General features: G+C 57.9%; 2 protein-coding genes across 4 annotated transcripts; both read left to right on the top strand.

The window, feature by feature from the left end:
• Positions 1-754: 754 nt before the first annotated feature.
• MVD (mevalonate diphosphate decarboxylase) lies at positions 755-14,035 on the top strand. 2 transcript variants are annotated; one of them, XM_074968901.1, is made up of 10 exons: positions 758-964; positions 1,906-1,976; positions 3,724-3,838; positions 4,548-4,694; positions 5,176-5,375; positions 6,075-6,149; positions 9,588-9,806; positions 11,135-11,250; positions 11,892-12,000; positions 13,177-14,034. In XM_074968901.1, exons 1-10 carry the CDS (start codon positions 778-780, stop codon positions 13,255-13,257), a joined length of 1,320 nt encoding a protein of 439 aa, XP_074825002.1. In that variant the 5' UTR covers positions 758-777; the 3' UTR covers positions 13,258-14,034. The 2 variants fall into 2 exon arrangements, with proteins under 2 accessions (XP_074825003.1, XP_074825002.1); XM_074968902.1 differs by lacking the exon at positions 6,075-6,149 and having other exon boundaries at positions 755-964; positions 13,177-14,035.
• A 2,627-nt stretch (positions 14,036-16,662) lies between these two features.
• On the top strand, positions 16,663-25,540 carry CYBA (cytochrome b-245 alpha chain). Of its 2 annotated transcripts, none has more exons than XM_074969211.1 (6): positions 16,663-16,800; positions 20,497-20,566; positions 21,397-21,471; positions 22,863-22,946; positions 24,120-24,201; positions 24,968-25,540. In XM_074969211.1, the coding sequence occupies exons 1-6, from the start codon at positions 16,743-16,745 to the stop codon at positions 25,169-25,171; spliced, it is 573 nt and encodes a 190-aa protein (XP_074825312.1). In that variant the 5' UTR covers positions 16,663-16,742; the 3' UTR covers positions 25,172-25,540. The 2 variants fall into 2 exon arrangements, with proteins under 2 accessions (XP_074825312.1, XP_074825311.1); XM_074969210.1 differs by lacking the exon at positions 16,663-16,800 and adding an exon at positions 20,278-20,405.
• The last annotated feature ends 1,828 nt before the right edge of the window (positions 25,541-27,368 follow it).

Raw genomic sequence — 27,368 nt, 5'->3', positions numbered from 1 at the left:
CATTGTGGGGAAGGATATTTTTAAGCTTTCCTCAGCAACCACAAAGGCTAGAAACTTACTAGTTTAAAATGAAAGCTGTGATTTCGCATGCGATCCCCTGACTCCAGAAGCTGGGGCTTTCCAAATCTGCGGCGGTACATAGATTTTTACAGCGCTTGGACAAGTCAGCTGTTAGACGGTAAGAGAGTCTCAAGCTTGGCTATAGTGGCACCACCGCCCTACCGTGAAGATCCCCAAATATCCCTCCAGCCCCCCAAATGTTGCAGATATCCCCCAAACCCTCCCAACGTCACATAAGCCACCATATAACATTGCAAGACCTGGCACCCTGGGTAGTCTGGTGTCAGTGACCCCAGGATCAGCCTCCCCCAGGCTGCTCAGCTGCAGGATCAGTCCCTAATTTTGGGCGCCCCAGCCCGCACCTCTCCCTTGCATTTGCCTATAGTGTCATGGCCGACGCTGGAACGCTCGGGCCTGAATGACGGTGACGCTAGCTGTATACACTGCGCATGTGCACGCTGTTCCACTCTCGAATATGGCACCTGGTGCGACCGTAGCAAGAGTCCCCTCTTCGTGTGCCAGCTCAAAGCCTCCGGCTGGTAACGTGCACCCGGCGCCGCCAGGGTCCCTCCTGCTGGGTGCGGAGGGAGCGGTCGGCGCTCATCTTCCGATCCCTCCCATTGGTTGACGGAGCCAGCCGCGGGCGGGGGGGCCGGTGCTGATTGGAAGCGGCTGTAGCAGCTGCTGGTCCGCTAGCCAATCCGCTCCCGCCAGCTGATGGGGGGGTGTCGCGCGGGGCAGGCACGTGCGGGAGGGCAGCTGCCTGCCGGGGCTTGCCGCGCGGCGTGCACGGGGGAGCCGGAGCTCCCTCCCTGGGCCTCTGCAGCCCCCGGCATGGCGGAGGAGACGCCCCTCACCGTGGTGACCTGCACAGCCCCTGTCAACATCGCTGTCGTCAAGTACTGTGAGTATCCCCTTCCCCCCCCCACGGGCACGCCCCCCCCCGGGCCTGGCCCGCCCCGGTCCCAGGGCAGCGTCCCAGAGGGGGGTGGTGGGGGGCGCGTATCCCCCTGGAAGGCCCTGGAGTCGGCCTGAGCGAGCAAACGTCTGTGTCTGTTAGACTGTGTAATGTCCTCGGGGCAGGGGCTGCGCCGTCCAGCGGGTGCCCCCCCCCCGGCCCCTCCAGCTAGCGCCTGTCATCAAGGGCAGCGGAGCGGGTCTGGGCCAGGAGAAGAGCCCTGTCAAAGCCTATCTCACTGAGTCTGGAAGTCTTGGAGGAGCTGAAAGTTACCAGACCCTGTGACCCAGGTGAAGTCCCTTTCAGACTCTAACAGGACTGGAACATAGAGCACTGCGGGACGGGGGCATAGCTAGGGGAAAGGCTCTCGCCATCTCTGGGGCAAAGGTCTCTGTGTGGGCTCTTGGCACCCTGTTCTGCCCCATGTTCCCTGCAGGGCGGGCCTTCAGGCCCGTCTTTAATGGGGCTGACTTTGGCTTGTTCTCTGTTCCTGAGTTTGCAGATTTTGCCCTCCTTGATTGTCTCAGGCTCTGCATCAGAAGCATCTCCAGCTGTCATGGCAGTACACGCTGTAGGATTTAATAAATTAAAACAGAGGTCATGGTATCTAACCAGGACTGGGTGAGGCAAGCAGAATGAATTCCGTAGCCTGATCTCGTCAAACCTGTTTCTTGTAGCCAGTTCGCTGTGGACTGATGAGGATTATTTGGAAGTGACTGGTGTCTCTCTCTTTTATTGCATTATTGGGCTCCTCTGATGGGTCTCCGCGTGCCTGAGAGCAACTGCTGAGGCAGGAACCTGAGTGATTAACTGTCTGATGAGAACCCCAGCCCCGTACTAATGACTGGGGACTCTCCATGCTGATTTTGCTATCTAATCTCTTTCAGGGGGGAAGCGAGATGAAGAGCTGATTTTACCCATCAATTCCTCTCTGAGCATCACCCTGCACCAGGATCAGGTTGGTATGAACTTGTAATAAAAGCCCAGGAAAGATGCTTCTCGGGAGTGACTCGGAGCTGAGGCTGCTAGAGAAGAGAGATTGTTAGCGGTGGGACTGGAGCAGAGAGGGGGGTTTCATTTGAGAGTGAAACAACAGCAGCCACTCTTCTTCTGGGAACAATCAGGCAAATGTTCAAGGAAACAGGTGTAACTTTCTTCCCAAAGGGCTTGGAAATGACGGGCCACCGTGGGAGAAACATCTGCCTAAAGTGTGGTTTGTTATAAAGCCCATTGTCAGCGTGTCATAGAAATCTTTCCTCTCTCTACTTTCTATGTTATCATCATTCCAGTGCATTCCCCAAGGACCAGTACATGATTGTCCCCTGTGGCTCCTGTCCCTTCCCTTGGGAGAATATTACACAGCCTCCTGGGTCACAGCGTTGGGACTTATTTCCTGATATTTAGCCAAAATTTCCCCTTTTCTTATTTTAATCTCATTTGGCCCAGTCTATCCCTTGGTGTAATCATTAACTCCCGGGAATTCAATGGAGTTCCCTTTTGCCCTTCATTTGTAGATCCCTGTGCTCTGTGATCTGTCCCTCTGCAGTGTTTGAACTGGCACCTGTGCTTGGAGACATGTATCAGCCACGTATTAGCTCAGCGCTTCCCCGCAGGGCGAGGTGGGTGCAGCCTGGTGGAAAGGTGGGGGCTTGGGATCAGAAGTGATCTCTGGTTGGCCAGTGGCCTGTGCTGAAATGCTGCCTCGTCTTGGGTGACTTGTTGCCCCTCAGCCCCAAAGAGACACCTAGTTTAAACTGCACTTCTAGGGCCTTGGGAAGGTCATGCCCAGTCTGGCTCTCATAAAGGTGAGAGGTGCCAGCCTGTTGGCGATGTCTCTTCCCATTTTAGAAGTGCTCACATTGGAGGGAGTATTGCCTGGTGGCAGGAACACCTGGGTTCTCTTCCCACATCTGCCACTGGCTTGCTGTGTGTGGCCTTGGGCCAGTCACTTCCCAACTCTGTGCCTCGTTTTCCCCATGTGTAAAGTGGGAGATGATAGTATTTACCTACCAGCAGGGGTTATGCAGCTGTGAGTTCACAGGTAAGCGGTGATATAAATAGAAACCTTTTATTATTATCCTAGCAAAATGTGCAAGCCGCTGCCCCCTGGGCCAAGGGGTTGGGGGCACTTAGCTTTCGCTCTACGTACACTTGCGGTTAGAGAGGAGCCACTCTGTAAAACAAAGTAAACTTTGCACAGAAGCTGTTCACGCATTCAGCAAGGCCGGGTAGCAGCCTCTGTATGGAGGGGGAGGGGGTGCCCAGTGGGCAGGGTGCTGGGCTGGGAGTTGGAAGACCATGGTTCTAGTCCCACCTCTGCCACTGACCTCTGCTGACCTTGGGCAAGTCTCTTCCCTCTTCCACCTGTGTGAGCTCTTCAGGGGTCTGTGTCACTCTGCCTGTGTACAGCACCTAGCACAATGGGGGCCTTTGGGTGCTACCGTGATAGAGAGCAATCGTGATGCATTAGAATAATTTTGGGCTTTTGTTCTTCCTCGTCATAAATAGAACTTGATCCACAGCCCCCCCTGAGATGGGGATGGGGGCTTCATGTGGCCCCGTGGGTGGTGCACAGTGGCCACTGCCACGGGGCGGGGCTCAGCACCAATCCCTGGAGCTAAATCTAACCATGTGCTTGCACGTCGCTGGAACGCCCCTGCCTGACCCTGGCTGCAGCTCAGCGCACTCTGATCTCTCCCTCCCAGCTTAAAACCACCACCACGGCCGCCATCAGCAGAGACTTCAAAGAGGACCGGCTCTGGCTGAACGGGGAAGAGGCCAACGTTGGGCACCCGCGGCTGCAGTCCTGCCTGCGGGAGAGTGAGTATCCTGGCTGGGGGCAGGGCGGGCACAGCCAAGTGGGCTGGTGGTGAGCAGCTGGAATTGCCAAGGGGCAGGCCCCAGTTTGAGCCCCCAGCTTTCCCTGCAGTCAAGGTCTGTCTCAGTTCCTTGGGTTGCCCATATACTTCCAACTTGCTGGGAGCATGATCCCCACCGGGCGCGCTCAGTACCTCCCTACAAGGCCATATGCAAGCTGCAGGTGGGACTCCTGGGGTCCTTTCCCAGCCATGCCACTGGTTCCCCACGTGACCCTGCACAGGTCGCCGCCCTGCTCTGTGCCTCAGTTTCCCTCTCTGTAAAACCTCCCCCCTGTTCTTTGGGGTTTGAAGGGCTGTATTTAAAGCTTGTGAAGTGCTTTGAGACCCTTGCAGATTGCGGGGTGGAGGCTGCTTCTCTGGGACGTACCCCGCTCCCTAAAAGTCCCTTGTGCTACCCCAGTGCAGGCCCTCTCCTGCCCTGCCCAGAACCCATCCAGGAGAGCGAGGAGGGGCAGGCAGATACCTCTGTGGCTGGCACCATGGCCCTGCTGCTGCTGCCTTGCTCATCGTCTTCTCTCCAGCACCCAAATGGGGAGGGGGTGGTAGGTGCTAACCGTGGACCTGCTGCCCCCAGTCCAGACCCCGTGGAACCCACTGGGGCAGGTCAGATGCCTCTGGACATCTAAGCCCCGCTCTGCTCTGTCCTGCAGTGCGCCGCCTGGCCAGGAAGCGCAGGGGCGGCAGTGCTGGGGCCGCGGCCCCCCTCAGCCTGTCCTACAAAGTGCACGTTGCCTCGGTGAACAACTTTCCCACGGCGGCCGGCCTGGCGTCTTCAGCAGCGGGGTATGCCTGCCTGGGTGAGTGCGTGGGTGTGAGCCCTGCCCCAGCTCCTGCCCCCCCACTCTTTGCCCCCACACCCTGCTCTCGGGAGGGGGGAGTGGGTGGTGTGCATGCGCTGGGTTGTCCCTGCTCCTGGCTCTAGAGAGAGGGTGCCGGGCTGTCCCTTCCCCCCCCCCCCCACACACACTGCCCCCAGCTCTCCAGGGAGTGGAGGGTGGGCTTTCCATGTCTCTCTCTCCTCTCGCCCCCCTCCCCTCCCAAATGCCCTGCACTGGGCTGCTGTGCTGCCCCCTTCCTCCCCCGTGGCTGGGCCGTGCTGTAGTGAGGTTCGGGGAGAAGCCTGGGGGGGGCTGTCTGGGGACGAGCGACCCTAGGATCGGCCCAGGGGGCTGGATGCTGGTGGAGGAGGATCCAGCTGGCCAGAGCTCTGGGGCCAGGCCCCATGGGTGGGGAGCGAGTCCCCCAGCCGCGCTGACCTCACCCCATCTCCTGTCCCAGTGCACACCCTGGCCCGGCTGTACGGCGTGGAGGGTGAGCTCTCCGAGGTCGCCCGCCAGGGATCGGGCAGCGCCTGCAGGAGCATGCTTGGGGGCTTCGTGCAGTGGCTGATGGGGGAGCGGCCCGACGGCAAGGACAGCATTGCCCAGCAGGTGGCGCCAGAGACACACTGGCCGGAGCTCAGAGTGCTCATCCTGGTGGTGAGTGAGAACCGGGGGGCGACCCAGCGGGTCTGGTGCCCCTAGGTCACGGCATCCATCCAGCCTGAGGGTGGGGCAGGAAAAGCATTATGGGATGGTGAGGAGAGAGTGAGACCTAGGGCTGGTTCTGCCCTGGGAGCTAGGACTCCTGGGTTCTGTTCCCAGCTCTGGAAGGGAAGTGTGGGCTAGTGGTTAGAGCAGGGACCTTGGCATCAGGACTCCTCTGTTCTGTGCCAGCCTCTCCCGCATACTAGACCTTGGGCAGTCACTCCCACTCCCTGTGGCTCACTTCCCCTGCAGTCCCAGGCCTGCCTCCCAAAGGGGCTGGAGGTTCATCTGCGGGGGTATGTTCCAGATGGGACTCTGGCTAGTAGGGCTCTTGCAGACAGTCGCTCTCCGAGACTGAGAACCTATCGACCCAGACCTGGGCTCTGGGGTTTGCTGCGTCCTCACTTGGGAGGGAGAGCGGTGTCTGTTCCTGGTGTGCTGGGGCGCGTGGAGTCAGAGTGGTCCTGAGGGTTTAGGGGTGAGATACTCCCAAGAATGTCCCAATTGGGGTGGGACAGCTGACTGGCCCCAGGTGATGAGATCTGTTCCCCAAGCATCTGGGGGCCGCTGCACCTTCCTCTGGGTGGGGAGAGCCCTTGGCGATGTTGATGTGAAGAGCTTTCTTCCTCTTCTCCCCCCCCCCCCCCCCAGGTAAGCGCTGAGAAGAAACCGGTGGGCAGCACGGCTGGGATGCAGACAAGCGTGGACACCAGCCGCTTGCTGAAGGTTTGAGGCTGGAGCCCTGTTCTCAGCTGTGTGGGGGCAGATGTTTCTCTTACTCACGTTTGATCTAGCTGTCCCTGCAATGCTGCTGGGGCGGACGGGGGCGCTGGCGTTTGGAATAACCCCCAAATCACTCACTCAAATCCCATAGCAAAGGGGGCCTGATGCTAACTTCCCACTTCCCCTGTGCTCCAGCACCTGCCCCTGGAGCCCTGCTGGGGGGCATGTTTGACTCCTGACCCCGGAGACTGGAAATGTGGAATTTGGTGGAATCCAAACTCTCCTGCTTCAGGGCCTGAGCTGACCTCTAGCTAATGGTGGCCGGGAACGGGCAGGTTATTCCGTTCGTGCTGTCTGCAGGGCTGCTGGGCCTGATGCCGTGCTCCCTTGCAAAATCTGCTGGACCTTTGAGTGCGTTTGGTGGTGTTTTTCCAACTCCTTCCAGCACAACGGATCCATGTCAGTGTTACTCGGGCTCTGGTCACTGGAGTGACTGAGCGCCTTTGAATGCACTCGGGGAACCAGCTTATTGCTGGCAGGCTGTAACGCAGTGCGGCTGGAGACACCAAGGCCCTTTAGCTCCGAGTCTCTTCCTGCGGGGGCTGCTGGATCTGAGGATATTGCCTGCGCATTGGGGAGGTTTTACTCGGGGGTGAGCAGGCTCTACCCAAGTGGCCATGGGCCGAGTTTTCAGCCAGCTGCTGGAACATCCCTGACTGTGTTAACAACTCAGCCAGCTGCTGCGTTGTGATGTGACTGAGGGCGTCTCGGGAGACCCTTCGTAGCTGAAGTACTAATTCTATCCAGAGGGTGGGAGGGAGATTTGGGAGCCCTCCCGCCCGACATCCCCTTCAAAACAGCCCTCCACAGCCAGTGGGGAGCAGCTGTGCACTGACTCCTGGTGGGGAGGGACTGTTATCAGTGGTTCACGGTCAGGCTGGAAGGGCATAAGGAGTGGGGTCCCACAGGGATCAGTTCTGGGTCCGGTTCTGTTCAATATCTTCATCAATGATTTAGAGAATGACAGAGAGTACACTTATACAGTTTGCAAACGATACCAAGCTGGGGGGGTTGCAAGTGCTTTGGAGGTTAGGATTAAAATTCAAAATGATCTGGACAAACAGGAGAAATAGTCTGAAGTAAATCGGATGAAATCTAATAAGGACAAAGGCAAAGTACTCCACTTAGGAAGGAACAATCGGTTGCACACATACAAAATGGGAAATGACGGCTTAGAAGGAGTACTGCGGAAAGGGATCTGGGGGTCATAGTGGACCACAAACTAAATATGAGTCAACAGTGTAACATTGTTGTGAAAAAAGCAAACATCGTTCTGGGCTGTATTAGGAGGAGTGTTGTAAGCAAGACACAAGAAATAATTCTTCCGCTCTACTCCGCGCTGATTAGGCCTCAACTGGAGCTTTGCGTCCAGTTCTGGGTGCCACATTTCAGGAAGGATGTGGACAAATTGGAGAAAGTCCAGAGAAGAGCAACAAAAATGATTAAAGGTCTAGCAAACCTGAACTATGAAGCAAAAAGAAAAGGCGTACTTGTGGCACCTTAAAGACTAACCAATTTATTTGAGCATGAGCTTTCGTGAACTACAGCTCACTTCATCGGATGCATACTGTGGAAATTGCAGAATACATTATTATATACACAGACACCATGAAACAATACCTCCTCCCACCCTACTCTCCTGCTGGTAATAGCTTATCTAAAGTGATCATCAAGATGGGCCATTTCCAGCACAAATCCAGGTTTTCTCACCCTCCGCCCCCCCCACAGACAAACTCACTCTCCTGCTGGTAATAGCCCATCCAAAGTGACCACTCTCTTCACAATGTGTATGATAATCAAGGTGGGCCATTTCCTGCAGGAATCCAGGTTCTCTCACCCCCCTCCAAAAACCACACACACAAACTCACTCTCCTGCTGGTAACAGCCTATCCAAAGTGACCACTCTCCTTACAACGTGCATGAAAATCAAGGTGGGCCATTTCCAGCACAAATACAGGTTTTCTCACCCCCCCACCCCCATACACACACAAACTCACTCTCCTGCTGGCAATAGCTCAGTTTGGATGAGCTATTGCCAGCAGGAGAGTGAGTTTGTGTGTGTGGGTTTTGGGGAGGGGGGGGAAGGGGTTAAAAAACCTGGATTTGTGCTGGAAATGGCCCACCTTGATTTTCATGCACGTTGTAAGGAGAGTGGTCACTTTGGATAGGCTATTACCAGCAGGAGAGTGAGTTTGTGTGTGTATGGGGGTGGGGGGGTGAGAAAACCTGTATTTGTGCTGGAAATGGCCCACCTTGATTTTCATGCACGTTGTAAGGAGAGTTTGTGTGTGTGGTTTTTGGAGGGGGGTGAGGGGGTGAGAGAACCTGGATTTGTGCAGGAAATGGCCCACCTTGATTATCATACACATTGTGAAGAGAGTGGTCACTTTGGATGGGCTATTACCAGCAAGAGAATGAGTTTGTCTGTGGGGGGGGCGGAGGGTGAGAAAACCTGGATTTGTGCTGGAAATGGCCCAACTTGATGATCACTTTAGATAAGCTATTACCAGCAGGAGAGTAGGGTGGGAGGAGGTATTGTTTCATGGTGTCTGTGTATATAATAATGTATTCTGCAATTTCCACAGTATGCATCCGATGAAGTGAGCTGTAGTTCACGAAAGCTCATGCTCAAATAAATTGGTTAGTCTCTAAGGTGCCACAAGTACTCCTTTTCTTTTTGCGAATACAGACTAACACGGCTGTTACTCTGAAACGTGAACTATGAAGGAAGATTGAAAAAATTGGGTTTGTTTAGTCTGAAGAAGAGACGACTGAGAGGGGACATAACAGTTTTCATGTATATAAAAGGTTGTTACAAGGAGGAGGGGAAATATTGTTCTCTTTAACCTCTGAGGTAGCACAAGAAGCAATGGCTTAAATTGCAGCAAGGGCGGTTTAGGAAAAAGTTCCTAACTGTCAGGGTGGTTAAGCGCTGGAATAAATTGCCGAGGGAGGTTGTGGAATCTCCATCATTGGGGATTTTTAAGAGCAGGTTGGACAAACACCTGTCAAGGATGGACTCTAGACAATACTTAGTCCTGCCATGAGTGCAGGGGACTGGACTAGATGACTGCTCGAGGTCCCTTCCAGTTCTGTGATTCTGTGACTCCTCCAGCTCTCCTGGCTCTTTTCCCACCTTTGTAGGGGCATTGTTGGTGGGTAGGGCCTTGCTGGGAGCAGCCCCTCCCGATGGTTGTGTGTGGGGCCCAGGGTTAGAGATGGTGCAGTCCATCCCTCCTGCTGTGATGAGGTGCCCCCACTGGACGATGGTGCCAAGGAGATGGCACAGGTGCCCAAAGTAGTAATGAGACTTTGTGGGTCTCCCCATCCCAATGCAATGGGGCCCCCCCCAGTGTAACTGTCCCTGTTGCCCCATTGCAGCATCGCGCAGAGGCGGTGGTGCCGGAGCGCATGGCCCAGATGATCCAGTTCATCCGGCAGCGAGACTTCGAGGGCTTTGGCCAGCTGACCATGAAGGACAGCAACCAGTTCCATGCCACCTGCCTGGACACCTTCCCTCCCATCTTCTACCTCAACGACATCTCCCAGCGCATCATCGCCCTGGCCCACCGATTCAACGCGCACCACGGCAAGACCAAGGTGGGCTCAGCGTGGGATACCTGGACTGGCATCAGGGGTGCACAGCATGGCACTTCGGGCAGGGCCTCCTGGTTCAGAGAGGGGCTGTCCTTTTACCAAGGCGACAGGGGCCAGGGGAGTGAGTGTCAGAGCCCCGTGATCGGAGGGGTGTCTGTCTGCTCAGAACATGAGCCATTGGCCACCCCTTTGAGATCTCCCGGGGCCGATCTGCTGTGCCGGGCGCTACAGTCACTCACTGAGCACATGTGCTCAAGCAGGTCCTAGGGAATCTTGGGATTTCCCCAGGAGGATTGTGGGAGTCGGGAGACTTTTACCACCTTCTCCCCTGGCACCCAAGAGGGGCCCCCCCCCCCAACCATGTGCAGTTGTCTACCGTGCGCTGCAGCTTGGAGTGGCGCTGGGAGCTCTGGGGTATGTGTCCAGGAGACGCCGCTTCCCACCTAACTGAGGGCAGCGCAGTCAGGGTGCCGGGGCGGGACAGCAAACCAGCGTAGGGCTGCACTGACTTGTAACCGCTACGCGGGAGGTAACTTCCTAGTGGAGCGATTTCCCCCATAGAGGGCTCCGGTGTGTGACGAAAGGATCCTGGCTGCCCCAGACGACCTGCCCCTAGGAAACCAACTAAAATCAGCCTCCCTGTGTGAGTGATCTATCCTTCCCGGCTTCTGCCACCCACCCTGCGGCACCTACCCCCCTTCCCCAGTGACTAACCTTCAGCAAATCTCCATCACACGCCCCTGACTGTTTGTGGGAAACGCGTGGGATCCCGCGGCCCCGATCCCTGGGGCATGATGGAGTCGAGCAGTTGGTGGATGTGCGGACGAGGTGCAGTCGGCTCGCATGCTTCAGGGGGCCCATTGCTCTCTGCAGGGCTCAGGGAGGGATCCCCACCCCAGATGCAGCTGTCGGGGGATGAGGGGGTTGGTTCATTCTGCAGCACCGAGTGTTGCCCATGAATACTAGATCTCATGGACCGCTGGGCAGGATCTGTTTGCCCACCTGGCCATGCTAGCACCGGCCCCATGGCATGGCGGGGGAAGGGATGTGCATCTCACTGGGGGCAGATGAAACAGGAAGCAGCTGCTGCTCTTCTTGCTGCCTTCCTCGAGCAGGTGTTTCTCTCTGGTCAGCCCCATTCAGCCGGCCCCTGAGCTCCCTGCTCTGGTGCCAGTGTGCTGCAGGGCACCGGAGCGTGGAGACGTGCCCTGGGCCAGCAAAGGCTGCGGCTGTGGGGCTGGGCGAGTGTTCGGGATGCCGGGCGCTGGAGCCCGCCGGCGACAGGCAGCCCTGCTCCGGGTGCTGTGCTGACCATGTCCACTCTGTTGTAGGTGGCCTACACCTTCGACGCTGGCCCCAACGCCGTGGTCTTCACCCTGGCGGACACGGTGGATGAGTTTGTGGAAGTGGTGAAGTGCAGCTTCCCTCCTGAGTCTAACGGAGACCAGTAAGTCCCAGCCGCCCTGTTCAGCCAGCGCGGTGTGCTGGGGACTGGGGTAGCAGGGGCTGCAAGTCGGGACTGAGGGGCACCAGCAGAGGGGTGTTGGTCAGGGGGGGAAATGCTGGTCAGGATTGAGGGGTATCGGTAGAGCTGAGGGCTCCCAGGGGAGGGGGCTGCAGGCTGGGATTGAGGGACATTGGTGGTGCTTGGGTTGGAGGTGCAGTGGGGCAGCAGGAGAAAGTTGGCAGGCAGGGCTGTTCCCTCTGCCCGGCCCTTTTGATTCTGGTCCGTCCAGGGTCTCTAGCGGCTGCTCTCAGCCCTGGTGCCAGGGTCTGCTCCAGGCGAGCATTTCCCGGGGCCCAGGGCCTGCAGCGGCCAGAGGGTTTGAGGCTGTCAGGCAGCACTAGTGGGGTCTGCCCGCAACGGACTAAGGTGGGAGCTCTAGGAGCTAGGCCTGGGGGCCTGGAGAGGGCATTGGTGAGAAGAGCCAGTCTGGAGCAGATGAGGGGCAGCCCGAGGCGACCCGGCGCAGGGGGGGATGACTGGGAGGGCAGCGACTCCTAGCCCCATTTGACCACCCGCCCATCTCCCCTCTCTTGGGGTGTGCACCAAGTACCCCTGCCGATACCCGCTTTGTGCCCCTGCAGGTTCCTGAGGGGGCTGCCGGCCGGACCCGCCTTGCTCTCGGAGGAGCTGCTCTCCACGGTGGTGCTGGAGCCTGTTCCTGGGGCGATCCGGTACATCCTCCTCACCAAGGTACGGCGTGGGGCTGGGCCCGAGGCAGGTGTGGGGTGCTGTTGCAGACCCGGGCCCATCCACACTGGGGAGCTCAAACGTGGCTGGACCCTGGGCTTGACTGTCTGCAGCGGCAGAAAGAAACCATGTTTGCGCAGCCTGGAGTGGGGAACGAGGGGGGCGCAGGTCTGTTTGACTCCCCTCTGGGTCTCTGGCCACACTCTGAACCCCAGAGTCTGAATTAGGGGCGGGGAGGGGGGCTTAAGTCCTCCCCCCCCACATCCCCATTGCAAAGGCAGTCTTTAAGCCTGGCCCTTTGTAAGGACAAGAGCCCTGTGCCATGGGGGAGCGCCCCGAGATTGTGGAGCCAGTTCCTTAGGTGGGTCTGAGCGCTGTGCATACAGACGCTCTCATCGAGGCCTTGTCTACACTGCTACTTTCTCGCTCAGGGGAGTGAAAAAACACCCCCCGAGCGCTGCAAGTTTCAGTGCTGTGAAGTGTCAGTGTAGACAGTGCCCGAGTGCTGGGAGCTGCGCCCCTTGAGGGGGTGGGTTTTTTACAGTGCGGGGAGAGCTCTCCCCCAGTGCTGATGCAGCACTTTAACATTGCTAGTGAGGACAGACCCTGAGTTCTTTCCCGGCAGCTGGCCCCGCCCCATCCCAGCACCTGCTTCCTCTTTCTCTGTGACCCAGCGGTCCCCCTAGCACGTCGGCCACGTGGAATCAGGGCCTGGAGGAGCCATGTGGCTCCCAGCCGTGGGTTTGGCCAGTGCTGGTGTGAGAGGAAAGCAGCGTGTGATGCAAGGTGTCCCCTGGCATCACAGGGTTAAATCCAACATACCCACCAGAGTGCGGAGGGGAGACCTGGGGCAAGCATGCAGTTAAGAGCAGGATGGAGGAGGCATTGGAGGGGGGGCAGGCTGCTGGTGAAGACTTCGTCATCCCAGATTGGACTGTGAGGTTCACAGATCTGCAATGGCAGGAGGCGGACCACCGGCCTGCCCACCTCTGGCATTGCAATGCTCAAAGGGGGCTTTCTTTTAACTTCCCCCCCTCGGCAGGGCACCCGGTCAGCTGTTTGGTGCTCTCTAAACCCTCTGCTGTGTACATGTCTGGGTCTCTCGCCCGTAGCACCCAAGGGGTCTCAGCAGCCCTCTCCAGCTCCCCTCTGTAATGTGTGGCTTTGTTCCTCTTGTAGCCGGGGCCGGGGCCTCAGCCTCTGGACAATCCCAACCTCCATCTGCTGGGAGCAGATGGGCTTCCCCGCCTCAGCGCCTGAGCAGCCCCCTGCAGAGCAGCCGCCCGGCACCCTTCAGCCTCAGGGAGACGCTCTGAGCAAAGACCCTTCCAGCCCGCAGGGAGTGGGGAATGTGGGTAGTGGCGATGCTGTTTCAGTCGCTGGCTCACAGGAGAGCGGAGAGGCGTTCGGGGCGTGGCCTTGGGGGATCGATCCCAGCAAAGCTTGGGGATTGCCGGTGAGGTACAGTCTGGAAGAAGGTTTTCAGGTCCTGCTGCTCCCTCTTGTGGGATTTAATGCTGGGGAAGAGCACTGCTGACCAAAGCCCCCTTGCAGAACACATGCCACCTGGCCAGTGGCAGGGCTAGTGTCCCCACACTGCCCAGCCAGGGTGCTTCTCCCCCCATGGGCCAGGGCCCCTCAGGAAAGGAGGGTCCCATCTCCATGGCCAATTCTGCCAGCAAAGGAGGGCAGTTGTGATGAGGCTGCTTGTCTGCTAGGAAAAGGATTGACTACACAGCAAACCGCTTCCAGATGGGAACAGCTCCTGGTGCCAGCTGCCCTGGACTCCTTTCTGGTGGGGCCTGATCTGGACTGACCTAGAGATGAAGGGCTCACTCACCCATCCCCTTAGCCAGCTGGTGCTGCTCCCCGGCAGGCATGGAGTTCCCTCCCCAGATCACCCCGTCCCACGCTAACTGGGAAGCTGGATTTTAAAAATGGAGCAATCGGAGCAATCTTGAAATGTCCCTACTTCCTTGTTTTTGGTTTTAAGTGTAAATGTCCACGAATATCACTTTCTGAACCCAGGAGTGTGTCTGCTCAGTTTTTTACATACCCCCCCCCCCTTCGACTTGTTAAGATCCAGCGGGAGACACCCAGAGGGATGGGGGAGAGGGTGTTGTCCAAGAAGAGGCTGGAAATGAAGCAGGTAAATTAAATTTCTACATTACATTAGCAGCCCTAACCAGTCCAGTCCCACCATGCACGTAGGCTCCTTTCTTTCCATTGTGATTCCACAGCTACTTTAGCAAATGTTTGGAATAAGAGCCCTGGTATCTGGGGCAAATTCTGGTTACTTTCTGGCTACCCTCCTGTTCCCTTCTGCAGGTCCACTTGTAGGAGTTATTCTTCACTTCCCCTCTTAAAAACACCCCCCCCCCCCCGCAGATGCTGGTGCTGTGTGCTGCTCAACAGCTGCAGTGTTCCACCCCGAGGCAGCTGCATTTCAGAGGTGGGTGCGTGATCACTAGTGTGGGGACAGCCACTACAGCACTTGAACTGGAAGGCAGGTCGTATCCAACAGTTCGAGCAGCTTTATTGTTCAGAATCTTTTCCGAACGTCCCATAGCTCCTCCTCCCCGAGACCCTTCTGCTGTCTGGCAGAGTCTGCTTACTCATGAGGAATTTGGCTACAGGCGACCTGGTTGGTTGGTTTTTGTTTTGTTTTTTTTAAAGCCCTTGGTCATAGTTCATTCCAGCACCTTGGTTGCTCTTCTCTGCTGTGCTTGAGACCTGTTTGACCCTGATGAAATCCCCCCGTTTGGCGGAAGCTCTGGGGGGAGGGTTGCTATAGAAATAGGGTTGCTCATTCAGAAGTTCAGGGGGACTTGGGATGTCAGTGTGGTAACGTTTGAGGGGGGTTGCGTCACCTCCTGGGTTAGAGTAAAAGTTGAAAGGACAGGCCGAGAAATGTGTGTAGACCGTAGAGCTTTGCCTGATGCCTTTGTATGGGGGTATCTCGAAGGCCTGGGGCAGCGGCCATCTTGCTGGCCCGGGAGGAAAGTGGGTGATCTAAGAAGGGAGGAGACAGGAAATGTTTGCTGTAAATCAGGGGCTGGGGGATAAGACAAAGGGAGCATTGGGGTCAGATGGCCTTTGCTGGCTGGGGGGCAAGGAGGAACTGCCTTTGTCAACCCACAGCCATGAGGACATGGATCAGGTTCCTCACCGACTGATTGCAGCCGGGACCCCTTCAGCTGTGGCTTGCAGAGCCTAGGCTGGGCTCTGTAGCCAGAGGCTTGAGTGAAAGCATTTCAGGGTGGGCTCAAGGGTCCTGCCTGGTGCCTGACCTGCAGAGCAGGAGCAGGGTCTGGCCACGCAGCAGCCTTCCTCTCATTCCCCACCCGTCTGGAGAAGGGGAACAGGGCAGCAGTTGTCTCTGCTTGCCATGATTCCACAGCCTCTGTTAACTCCCCTGGGTCGCATGGCTCTCTTGCGAAGTGTATCGCAGCTGTCAGGGCCTGACTGAAGCGATTCTCCCCCAGCTGCTTTGGGTGAGCAGGGCTGGGCCTGCAGAGAACCCGAGTTCAGTCCCTGCTCTGCCACTGCCATGCTTTGTGAGTGAGGGCAGGTCCCTTTGCCTCTCTGTGCCTCAGTTTCCCCAGCTTTAACCTCCTTAGGTCAAGTGCTGCGAGATCTCCTCATGAAAAGCTCCGTAGGAGTGCGGTAGATAGCCCTGCATCCTTGTCCTTCTGCCAAGCTGTCTGGCCCTTAGGGTCACAGCTCCTAAGCTGCACCCAGTTTCTGATGAATGCAAAGAGCACAAGGGCCTTTCAAGCTCCCGTAACAAGGAATGTGCCCTCTAAGCAACCTGCTTTCCCCCATTGCTCCCTACCTGAGGAAGGTCGACCTAAAGGTTAGATGAGGCCCTGCAAGTCCAGAGGGCTGGATCCAGGCCCAGTCCTAGCGCTGACTCCACGAGTGATGCTGGGTCATACAGTCAGAGCGTTTCATGCCCGAAGGGACCACTGCCCCCACCCAGCACCCACACCCTAAACGCAACAACCGAAATGGACCAGTGTACTGGGGGGGGGGGAGACAATCTGGGAGTGAGCGAGGTGCCCGAGGCCTCCCCAGGGGCAGGAAGATGTGATACACCTAGATAATTCTGGCAAGTGACCTGCACCCACATGCTGCAGAGAAAGGTGAAAACACCGCCAGTCTGACCTGGGCCCTCCCTGTCCCGTCTCCAGCCCTGGCCCTCCTCGCCCTGTGGTCCCGTCTCCAGCCCTGGCCCTCCCTGCCCCGTGGTCCCTCTCCAGCCCTGGCAATCTCTGATGCTTCAGAGGAAGGAGATTAAAAATAAAAACCCCAAAACCCAGAAGGGCGGGGTGGGGGGTGGGGGATCCCTTCCAGACCGCCTGCGGGTGGCTGGCTGAAAGCCTGCAGTCGTTTCACGTCTGTGCCTCAGTTTCCCCGGTGTGGCCGGGGGCTGGCTGAGCCCTGCCCTTCCCCGCGCTGGGGGCGGGTGCCGGGCTGTTTGCAGAGCCGGGGGCCCGCCGCTGGCGCCTCCCCGGGCCCGCTCCCTCCTTTGAAGGCGGGTTTTAAAGCCTCCGAGGCAGCGGGCAGCGACGCGCCGGGCTCCCCCGCCGGGCCAGGGCCCGGGAGCCGGATCGCCCCCGCCCGCGGCTGGGCTGGGGGCGGGCCGGTCCCTGCCCCGGCCCCGGCGGGTGTGGCCAGCGGCGGAGGCGGGCCCGTCCCGCGGCGGTGGGGCGCAGTGTGTCCCCGGCCGGAGCAGCGCAGCCATGGGGCGCATCGAGTGGGCCATGTGGGCCAACGAGCAGGCGCTGGCCTCCGGGCTCAGTGAGTCGGGCGGGGCGCTGGGGGCCACCGGGGGGCTGCGGGAGGGGAGCGGGATGGGGGCGGTGGGGGGGGAGAAGGGAGCTGGAGGGTGATTGGGGGGAGTTGGGTGGGGATCGATCGGGGTTGGAGGAGGAGGGGGGCTGGGGGCAGTTGGGGATTAGGGGAGCTGAGCTGGGGGGAGATGGAGAGTAGGTGGGATCTGGGGGTGAGAACTGGGCTAAGGGGAGCTGGAGGTTGGGTGGAGAAGGGGGTAGGAAGGGGGGTATGGGAGGACAGGGCTGGCAGTGGGCAGGGAGCTGTGGGGGACGTAGGGTTTAAGAGAAGATCTGAAGTGGCTGCCTTGCCCCAGGGTCATTCCTGGGGTGGGGGGGAGGGAGCCTCTGTGCCCTGCAGGGTCTGTGAGCAAGCCCACTCCTCGTCCTTGCATTTCCCAAACGGCTGTTCCTCGCTGGGGACCCAGCCTCCCCCCCCCAGTACCAGCCTCAGGGGGCCTGGGCTAGCACCCATCACCCTGCAGCTCTAGGCATCCCCAGTGGCTGGGGCTGAGGTTGAGGAAGTGAAAAGAAAATAAAAAGGGGAAGGAAGCAGCCGGGCTGTTTTTCTTCTCTTCTCCTCTTGCTTAACGAGTCTCTTTCATTGGCCTGATTAGCATCTCATGAAAACTCCCACTGCAGGGTGGGTACAGGGCCTGCGCCACCAACTTCACTTCTCTATAGAGACCCAAGTAAACTGGGTTTCTCTGGGGACTTGCTCATATGAGAGAGCTGCCGTTCAGCCCCCTCACCTGAATGCAGTTATCCCAGGATAAAGGTGCTTGAAACCGGAATCGCTTTCCGGGGCAGGAAGGGAAATAAATCACCCTACTGCTCCAGCACCTTTATCCTGGGATAACAGCGTTCGCACTGCGAACGACCCCCCTCGCCAACACAGGGATGTGGTAACATTTCGAAGTGGAGCCAGGCCTCCGTTTGACACATGGCGTGGGGCTGAGTCCTGTGGGAAGAGAGTTTGTACAGGGGTTTTTATCTTCCAAAGTGTTCTTGAGCTAGGATTTGGGATCCCTCCAGGGCAGTGGTTCTCAACCTATTTATCATTGCGGGCCGCATCCAATATGACCTGTATGGCCCTGAGGGCGTCACATGGGCCGCAGCTGTGTGCTGACTAGGCTACAAGTGGCCCACAGGCCGCAGGTTGAGGACCACCTCTCCAGTGTCTAAATTATCTCGATCTGCCCTGCTGGCACCTCAGCTTCTTACCCCCCAGCCATGACTTGACTGCGAACTTTGCTTAGCTGCCGTCCAGAGAGAAGAACCTAACTACATTATGGCACCATTGAGCCCCTTCGGTAGTTGGGGAACTCACTGGAAGTAGAGAGCGAGTGAGTGGCTGGGAGGGCCGGTTGGAAGAGAGGGATGAGATGGGGGAGCCTTTTGCTTCTTGGTTACGGGATGTTGTTACCATTAGGTGATTGTAGCCACCAAGTTTCATTACGGTCTAGTTCCCGTGGACAGCTGGTCATCACGAAATCCACTGTCCGTCTGGCACCCGTACTGGCAGTGAGGCTTAAAACCAGTAGCTGGAAAGACGGGCCTCTGGGTGTGACATTCTGGGCCCATTGAAGTCAGTGGCAAAACTCCCGCCGACTTTGCTGGCACTGGGATTTCACCTTCAGGGGAGGTCTTCCCTGCAGTTGAGAGGGTAGGCAGACCTGAGCTGGCTTGCTAAAACTAGCAGTGTGTCTGGGGGGCGAGGGGGGGGGGCGGTATCATGGGCTAGCCACCCACATGCCCTCCTGCCTGGGTACGTACTGGGGCATCTACCCCATGCCGCTGCCACACTGCTAGTTTTAGTGAGCTGGCTCCATCTAAGATAGCTCAGTTCTGAGTCCGCCTCCCGATTGGGGGGTAGGTGTACCCTGTGGTTCCTGCCACCGCCATGGCTGGTGCCTCCAGCTTGTGCTGATGGGGACGTGAGTGCAGAGCAAGGTAGCTGTGGATAAATGAAGGAGCTGGGAGCTGCCAGGCCAGCATCTGCCTGGAACTCAAACCCACAAGTGGCCAGTTTATAAATGCGAATGTGCAAAGCTGCATGCAAAATACACGTCTCGTGGGCTTGGCACGTAGGAATTGCCAGTCTGGGTCAAACGCAGGGTCCAGCTGGTCTGGGAACCTGTCTCTGGCAGTGGCCAGCCCCAGATGCTTCAGCACAAGGTGCAAGGTGACTTGTAGCAGGCAGTGAGGGACTAGCCTGTCTGCAGGGAAGGCTGCTTCTCCACCCATCACTTAGGATTTGGTTTACGGCCTGAAGCAGGCATGGTTAGAGCACTTGGCTTTTAATCCTTACACCTGCTATCTGGGTAATTATGCATGGCAGTGTGCCTAATTAGTGGCTGGCGCCTAATTAGCGATGTGTGCATGTCATTGTCTGAGTTGTGGGATTTGCTGTGGTAACTGTGGTAAATTAGATACGCCTAAAGAGTTAAAAGAGAGGCCCCAAAACAGGCAATGGGGGGCATTGCATTTAAGGCTCACAAGTCGGGCCATGTCTTGGGGTGGGTGAGAGAGGGTTGAAGATGGGGGTGGGGGTAGATGAAGCTACTTATTGAGCCTTGGACCCTTTGGGCTTATTTTTTCCTGTTTGGACACGGAAAGTCCCGAGGCGTCTGTTAGTCTAAAAGGAACCGAATCCAGTGAACGGATCCTGGCAGCGGGTCTGTTTGGTCTGGTCAGCTAGAAATCTCTCCCTGCAGCAGATGCTGTGCTTCAGGGTTAATCGTCTCTGCTTCGAGAATGTCAAGGCTGCATTTGTGGGGTTTTTTTAAGCAAGGAAAGAATGTGACGGGCTGTGCAGGAAACAAGGAAGTTTCTTAACTTTGGGCCTGCCTCTGAGAGTAGCACGACCTCCCTTAGACCTAAACCCTCCTCTCTGGCTGGCTCTGGGCTTTCACGCCAAATATGCTGGCCGTTGTCTAGTCCAGTGACTACAGAGCCAGGCAACTTCTGTCCCTCTGCTCCCACTCCTGTCCTGGCTGATGGGAAAGTGCAAGATGGGCGTCACAGGTGCACTAGCTGTGGTTTTTAAAAAGCCTCCTCTGGGCTGGCTTGGCCAGAGTGAGAGCTGCATTACTGGCCAGTTTGCCGGTGGGCGCTTGCCCTTCACAGGGGACCACGCCTGCAACACTGGCTCTGCTTTAGGGCAATGTGAAAATGCCCGGCCAGGCTGCTGCTGTCTGGCAGTTTCAGGTGCCAGCTGCTGTGACACGGCAGGTGTGTCCTCGCTGGGAGGGGTTGTCCATGCTCTCGCTGTGTGAATTGCAGGCTGGATCCTGTTTCCAGCTCTTACCTCCCAGGGAGAGGTTTTGATTTAAAATCTTACCCAGGCTCCGTCTGTGGCTTGATACTGGCTGGGCGGGGAGCAGCAGCGGGGGTGGTTTGAGGTTGTACGGTGTGGGGGGGGCTATTTCTCTCGTGTATGAGAACTGTGTCTTTATAAATAGACAGAAACTACCCGCCAGGGCGTGTGGGGTGCTCAGCGCATGGCTAGACCTGGGATGAACTATCGGTCCGGAGCAGAGGAACATGGGGTCAGAGCCTGTTCCGGGCTCAGAGGAGATCAGCTCTTGGGTACCACTTGGACAGAGTGTGGGGATGTTCACTTGGGTTTAGTAACCTCCTCTCTCTCTCCCTTGCCTCCTAGTTCTAGTGACGGGAGGGATTGTGGCGGTGGCTGCTCAGTTCAAAGGGTGGCAGTTTGCTGCCTATGCCATGTATCCTCTTCCAGAACTGCCATCTGTCCCCAGGCTCCCCAGACATCTGGCTGGCGAAGATCTCCGGAAGCTGCCGCTTCCTGGCTTTGCTCAGCACAGCCGTGGTTTAAAAGGGTGCCGACAAATGGCTCAGCTGTCGGGAGGTTGAGAGTCGCTGGAAAAGCTTTCGCAACGTCACAAAGTCAAAATGAAGAGCCTGGGGTGGGGCATTTCAACCCCTCCCCCCTCAGGGACTAGAAACCCAAAAGCAGCCATTTTGAAGCCAGTGTATGGGAACCCGGAAGTGGACCTTACTATAAACAAACAGTGAAACTGGCTAGCCGAGTTCCGCAGTCTAAGCGATGAAGTGCCCAGCCTCTGTGGCTGGGTTTTTAATGAGGCTGGGAACTTGTCTGCGGGTTAATAACCTCTGCGGTTCTGTGTGCTAGAGCAGGGGTATCCAATCCTCACCTTGGCAGGGTTCAAACGCCTCTCCTCTCTCCCTTCCCTGCCCCCTGCTGGGGTCAGTCAGCTGTTGTTACCCTCTGCCTGGCATTGCTTAGCTGGCCAACATTATGGGCTTTTTCTTGTCTCGCTCTGGAACGTCAGGCATTGTCCATGGCCACAGGTGGGATCCTGGATTTGATGGGCTGATCTGCACTGGCCAGCCCTAGGCTGCTGCAGCGGGCAACAGAAGCTCCCCAGGGTGGATGCTGGAGTCAAGGTCCCATCCAGGCAGCGAATGCCAGAGGGAGTCTGAAAAAGGCTTCTCCTGACCTCGTGGGTCTGTGCTGCATAGACCAAGGGGGTGGGGGCACTGGGAAGCTATTTTCCTTGACTGGTCCTCTTAGAGCGGCCGGGGTCTTCGTCTGCTTGCTGGAGTACCCCCGTGGGAAGCGGAAAAAGGGCTCCACCATGGAGAGATGGTAAGTACTCCCCTGCCTTCATCTCCAGCTGCGTGTGTGGTGGGGTTGATCATAGAATATCAGGGTTGGAAGGGACCTCAGGAGGTCATCTAGTCCAACGCCCTGCTCAAAGCAGGACTAATCCCCAATTTTTGCCCCAGATCATTAAATGGCTCCTTCAAGGATTGAACTCACAACCCTGGGTTTAGCAGGCCAATGCTCAAAGCACTGAGCTATCCCTCCCCCCCCCTTGCAAAGGGGATTTTCTGGCTTTCAGTCCAGGCCCAAACTGACCCCTCGTGTTGCAGCCCCTCCTGGCAATGAAATGGCATGGAGAGCAGAGGCAATGTGCTCAAAGCTGAGGAAAAGAGATGGTGTCTTAAGCCATGGATAAGTAATCTGTGGAACTCACTGCAACATGATATTAAGGCCAACATCTTAGCAGGGTCCTAAAAAGGGATTTTGACATGGGCAGGCTTGAAAGGAGCATCCATGGTTAGATTAGATTGGATAAAACCCGATAAATCCTCATGCTTCAGGGCACTGGACAGCAACTCACTGACAAGAGTTAGGAAGGAACTCTCCCCTATGGATGGGGTGATCCTTGATACCCACAATGGAGTTTCTCATCCCTTCCTCTGAAGCAGTTGGTGTTGGTGGAAGACAGGTTATTGTTCCTCTGATCAGATCCAGTCTGGCAATTGCTTTGTTCTTCAGGCCTAGAAGGGCCAAAACATGCCTCTTCCTGCTCCAACAGCCCACGTCTCCAGACTGAATTACAGGAGAATCTCCGAGCAGTATGGGGGTTATGACACACGGCTGAACAGCTTTATTCCACCAGCAGGATGGCGTGCTAGATAAAGTCTCACCCTGCCAGCAGTGGGGCGTTTCCATGGCAGTGACGCATGGCTTGGCTGGGGTTAAAAAGCCCAAAATGCAGCCGTGGCCCTGAAATTCATAGCTGGAGGGACTCTTTTGGAGAGGAAGTCGTAAGGGAGCTGGAGTGGCCGAACTGGGCTCGGGTCTCTGGGTATTGCAGCCTCGTGTCCCGGGTGCTGACCCCCTCCATAGCAGCAGAGTTTTCTCTGCCTTGTCTGGCTGCCTGTCCTGTTGCAATTCAGATCCCCAGAGTACCAGGGACCGCTGGTCACTGCCCTGTTCGCTAGTCATTGGTGGTCAGGTCAGGGGAGACTTCTGCGCTCCCACAATGTTTTCCACTGCCTGGGTGAGCATGTTAGATCCTGATCAGGATAGAGGGGGAGAGGGAGGGGTGAGGCACAGGGCAGATTGGAGCATGTGATCGGGAGCGGAGGGAGGGTGCCCTTCTGTGTCATGTGCCCCATCCTCCGTAGGAATCCCATGCCTTTCTGACACCCCCCCCCCCGTGTGCTCTCTCTCTCCACCCAATGCAGTGGCCAGAAGTACCTGACAGCCGTGGTGAAGGTTTTTGGGCCGGTCACTAGGAATTACTACGTCCGGGCCATCCTGCATGCTGCGTAAGTCCGGCTGGCATCCCAGGGGGGGTGTGTGTGATCTCTGCTGAGCGAGAGCTCCCTGCTTTATCCCTTAGTCTGATCCCAGACACAAACCGCAGCCGCTGCCAGCTCCTACCCGGGGTTACGTTTAACCATGTCTCAATACACACATCCCTGATCCCGAGTGAGGCCCAGCCCGGCTCGGACTGAGGGGGTGTGCATAGCCAGAGGGGATGGCTTCACTCCGTAAGCACCAGGTTTGAAATCCCTAATCCCCGCTCACCATGGGGTGAAATCCCCATAGGGTCAGTGTAACCCTCACCCTTCCAACATCGATCCGAGCCCATGACTGCTCTGAGTGAATGAGAGTGCCTGTGTGCCCTGGCCAAAAACGCTTTTTGTTTTCAAGCAGGGGTCCCCCCGGGATCTGGCCCAAAGTTTTCCCTTTCCCCTGCTGTTACGCAGCACAGAGTGCCCCCGTGGACTGCTGCCCTCCACCCCAGAGGTGGCTGCGTTTCAGTGGGGCTGTGTGCGTTGCATGGAGTTTGGGATGTGCTCTGCAAGGCTTCAGAATGGGACGCGTGAGACGGTTTCATTGATTTGGCGATGGGAAGCCACCCTTTGCTCTCGGCAGGGGCTGGTTTCCGTATCCGTTCCTGCCTCCCAGATGTCAACGGCGGGCGTCTCCCCAGCTTCAGTTCACAGGGAGTTTATGTGTAAACGGCCTGCTCTGCCCGCTCAGGAATTCTCCCGGGTTGCCTGCGGGGCTTGGCAGCTGTCTGGCCTCGGGTTTGGTTCTGAGCCCGTGGAGGAGAGTCTGCTCCCATCCCCCAAAGGTTGCAGCAGGGAGAAGCCAGGAGTGGGCAGCGAACTGTTCCTGCTAAACCCACACTGGAGGTTTGGGGTTGGCACCCTACCCAGCCTGTCCCTGTGCCCCCTGTGCCAGGCGCCATCTCCCCCATGGCAGACAGGCTCTTTTTGTCTGGCCAGCCACAGATTGAACCAGGGATTTGACTCGCCAGCTGAGGAAACGTTTGATTTCTGGGTAAACGAAAGCCTGGATTCTGCAGAACGCATCAGAAGCCACAGAGAGAACCCGCTTCCCCGTGCGTTGCCCACAAGCCTTTGCTCCTAATTTATTTGGAGGCTTGTCAGCAAAGGTTTCTGTTGGAGTTAAATCTCTCTCTGTCTCAGTCTTGCAGTGCCGGCGGGTTTCCTGTTATCCACCATTCTGGGCACGGCGTGTTTGGGCATAGCAAGTGCCATCTATTTATTGGTAAGTGCCCAGTGCTGTCAACTCACCGACCTTGTTAGCCCCCTCGGGCCTTATTTCTACAGATCAGGCGCTTGGTGGCTTGGTTTTCTGAGAATGGCACCAGGCAGCGTCTGCCTTTCTACTCACCCCGCGTGATGCCATTAATCACCTTTTGTTTGCTTCTGCTTTAACCATGGATATAGTTGACAGGAATTTATTTGCCCCCCAATGGTGTGGTCTAGTGGTTAGAGCATGAGAGAGGCAGGACTCCTGGGTTCCATTTCTGGGGCTAGTGTTTAGAGCAGGGGACTGGGACTCCTGGGTTCGTGTCCTAGCTGCCACGGCTTTCCCACCTGATCGGTGTGTGCCTCGGTTTCCCCATCAACAAACTGGATGGTGTTTAGCTACAGTCCCCCACGAGGGGTTAATTAGTTAATATTTGTACAGAGCTGGCAGGGTGTCAGGTGTAATACAACCCCAAGGCCACCGCCTCCTTTGCTTTCCCTCGGTCTGACAGAGACGTTTCTCTGCCAGGCGCTGAGTGCCCCCTGCTGGCTAACTGGAATGCTGAGCACTCTGGATCCCTGAACACCTCCAGGGTCCGTCTAGAGTTAGGCTGGCCAGCAGGAGCGTTGTGTGAATGGGAGATGGTGGGGGTGATAGCTGTGTGGACGGGTTCCTAACATCATTGCTTCTGCCCTGGGCCGGAGGGAGGCTCTCTGGAGGGGAGGGCTGGCTGGGAAAGGGGTGACTCGGCTCTCACTGCCCTGTGGGGGCTGCTTTGCAGGCTGCGATCCGCGGCGAGGAGTGGAACCCCATCGAGCAGAAGCCCCAGGAGCGGCCGCAGGTGGGAGGAGGCACCATCAAGCAGCCCCCCACCATGCCCCCGCCGCGGCCGCCCCCAGAAACGCGCAAGAAGCAGCCCGCGGAGGAGGCCGGCCAGGAAAATCCCATCCCGGTCACCATTGAGGTCGGGGGAGTCGGGCGCTGAGCACGCTCTGTCTGCAGCCAGGCGCCCCATTGCCAGCTCCGTAGCCTGTTGCCCCCTTCACCGATGCTCCCTCCCGGGGTCCAGCCTGCTCCCCATCCCCCTGGACAGCCATTTCCCCCCCTTCCCCCCCAGCTCTATAGCCCCATCACCCCTTCACACTAGAGCCCGCTCAGGACCCCCTGGTGTCACAGAGCCCGGCAGCCTCGGTGTTCCTTTGCACGGTGGAGGGCTGTGGGGCCCACTCTGCCCATGTGGGGGTGGGGGGGCAGCTGTCTCCTGCTGGGCCCCTCCCCTGTATGGGTGCGTGGTCGTGCTGAAGGGCAGCACTTCAGTGGATTGTCTCCTTTTGATACTGTAATAAAACGAGTGACGCGATCTCTGATCTCACTGCACGGGAGGGGGCTGTGGCTGGCTGGGAGAGGGGGTGCAAGCAGGCAGGACCCCCCAGGCCTTGCATTTTCCACCTCGCCATGCTGTTCTGGCAGTGCTGAGATGCCCAGACCCTGCCCCATCCCCCTCTGGTACCAGGGCATCCCATCCAGCCTCGTCTACCTCTTCTCCGGCACCAGCCACTCTCAGCATGGCTAGCCTCAAAGGACGGGTTACAAGGAGAGCCCTTTTCAGCCTGCCAGGGCAGCTCCGGGGGCAAGATCCCTGGGGCAGGAGCAGGGACGGGGTGTGGACCGCTGCCATCGTCTGGCTGCTGGGGGAAGCCAGCATCCAAGGGGATCTCTGGGTGGGGCAGGGGGTGCTGTGAGGAGGTGGAGTGGTTCCTGCAGGGGGTGTCTCTACCACCCAGCTCCAGTGCTGGCTGGGGACCCCAGGCTCACCCTCCTCCTCTGCTGGCTGCCTGATGGGGCTGGGGGTGGGTGGGGAGGCAGAGAGTTGGGTGGGGGCCGGTGCTGGGATGGGGGTCAGAGTCAGGTCCAGGGAGGAAGGGGTCCTTCCTCAGCCCCCTGAGAGGTGAGCGCCAGAGGCAGCTGAGCTTCCCCTGGGGCCTGAGCTGCGGGGGGGGGTCCCCCAATCCCAGGTGCTTGCTGGGGCTGAGTCGTGGGTAGGGTCAGAGTCTGGCTGAATTTGTGGTTCTGGACTGCAGGGGGCGCTGTGCGCTTGCTGGTGCTATTCAGCCAGGGCAGCTCCAGCTGTGAGGGCAGGGGCAGCCCTGGGGGTGGGTGGGCAGGTGGTAGGATTGCCCCCATCCCATGTGGGCAGTGAGGGTGCTGGGGTGAGGGGCTGGCTGATGTCCTCTGGGCCCAGGACGGATGGTGGACAGGCAATAGGAGCCATGGAGGGGACGGCAGCCAGCCCGTGGCCCCCAAGGGCCAGTTTGCACCCATGTGGGGCTAGTGTCTGCAAGGGCATAGCTGTGCTAATCCCTGGTTGCTACGTTCAGACGGGGCACTGAACGGCTGGCACGTCGCAGCCGCCTTGGGCACATCGGGCTGGGGGGGGCAGTGGATTCCCCCACCCAGACCCTGGGTCGGCACCGGTGTCTGGAAGGTGAACAGCACCGTGGCCCAGGAGGAAATGAGCCGGGTTTCTCCTTTCCCCCAAGGCAGCTAGTGTCTCCTCTCCTTGCGTCAATCAGGGCCCGAGACATGAATCACCCCAGGCTCCCTAGCTGGCCTAGCCTGTCCTCCCCTCGCCCAGGCAGGGCTGGCCTGCAGCACCTGTGTACCCCATTCCTGACCTCAACCCGCTCGCCCCTGCTTCCAGGTGTGCCAGCGCTCCATGCTCAAGTTGCACCATTGTGCGTGTCGTGGTTGCACCAGGTCTGTTCCATCGCGGCCCGGACCGTGCCAGGAAGGGCTCACGCAGCAGGTGGTGTGACAGAGCCTGGGGGGGCCAGGGGTTTGGCCGGTGACCCACGCAGCGCTGCCCCGGCTACGCACCCAGCCACGGTGCCGCAGCACTGTTGGCTCTGGCCTGGGGGGTACCTGTACCTGCCTCAGAGTCACACGCGTAGACAGCGGGCTTAGTTAACAGGTCAGCAGTTGGGGGGCTGTCTGCTACTGTCTGTACAGCGTCCTAGCACAATGGGGGCTGCTCTTGGCTGGTCCTGGGCTGTGTTGCAAAGGCCGCTGGGCCCAGGGATGCGCCTAGACGATCGCTGACGTGCACGACGCCAGAGTGAGGGGCCTAGGTGCCTACAGAAGGACTGGGGAGAGACGGGGCTCATAGAGTGAGTCGCAAAAAC

The sequence above is a fragment of the Natator depressus genome, chromosome 12 (assembly GCF_965152275.1).
Source record: "Natator depressus isolate rNatDep1 chromosome 12, rNatDep2.hap1, whole genome shotgun sequence".
NCBI lineage: Eukaryota > Metazoa > Chordata > Testudines > Cheloniidae > Natator > Natator depressus.
The sequence above is the reverse complement of the archived record's forward strand: the minus strand, read 5'-3'. Positions and strand labels throughout refer to the sequence as shown.

Coding starts and splice junctions, on each gene's coding strand:
- CYBA (XM_074969210.1), top strand. CDS start 20,336: ATGGCTAGACCTGGGATGAACTATCGGTCCGGAGCAGAGGAACATGGG. Junction 20,567..21,396: donor CAGTTTGCTGCCTATGCCAT/GTATCCTCTTCC, acceptor TGGTCCTCTTAG/AGCGGCCGGGGTCTTCGTCT. Junction 21,472..22,862: donor GGCTCCACCATGGAGAGATG/GTAAGTACTCCC, acceptor CACCCAATGCAG/TGGCCAGAAGTACCTGACAG.
- MVD (XM_074968901.1), top strand. CDS start 778: ATGGGGGGGTGTCGCGCGGGGCAGGCACGTGCGGGAGGGCAGCTGCCT. Junction 1,977..3,723: donor TCACCCTGCACCAGGATCAG/GTTGGTATGAAC, acceptor TCTCCCTCCCAG/CTTAAAACCACCACCACGGC. Junction 12,001..13,176: donor GGTACATCCTCCTCACCAAG/GTACGGCGTGGG, acceptor TTCCTCTTGTAG/CCGGGGCCGGGGCCTCAGCC.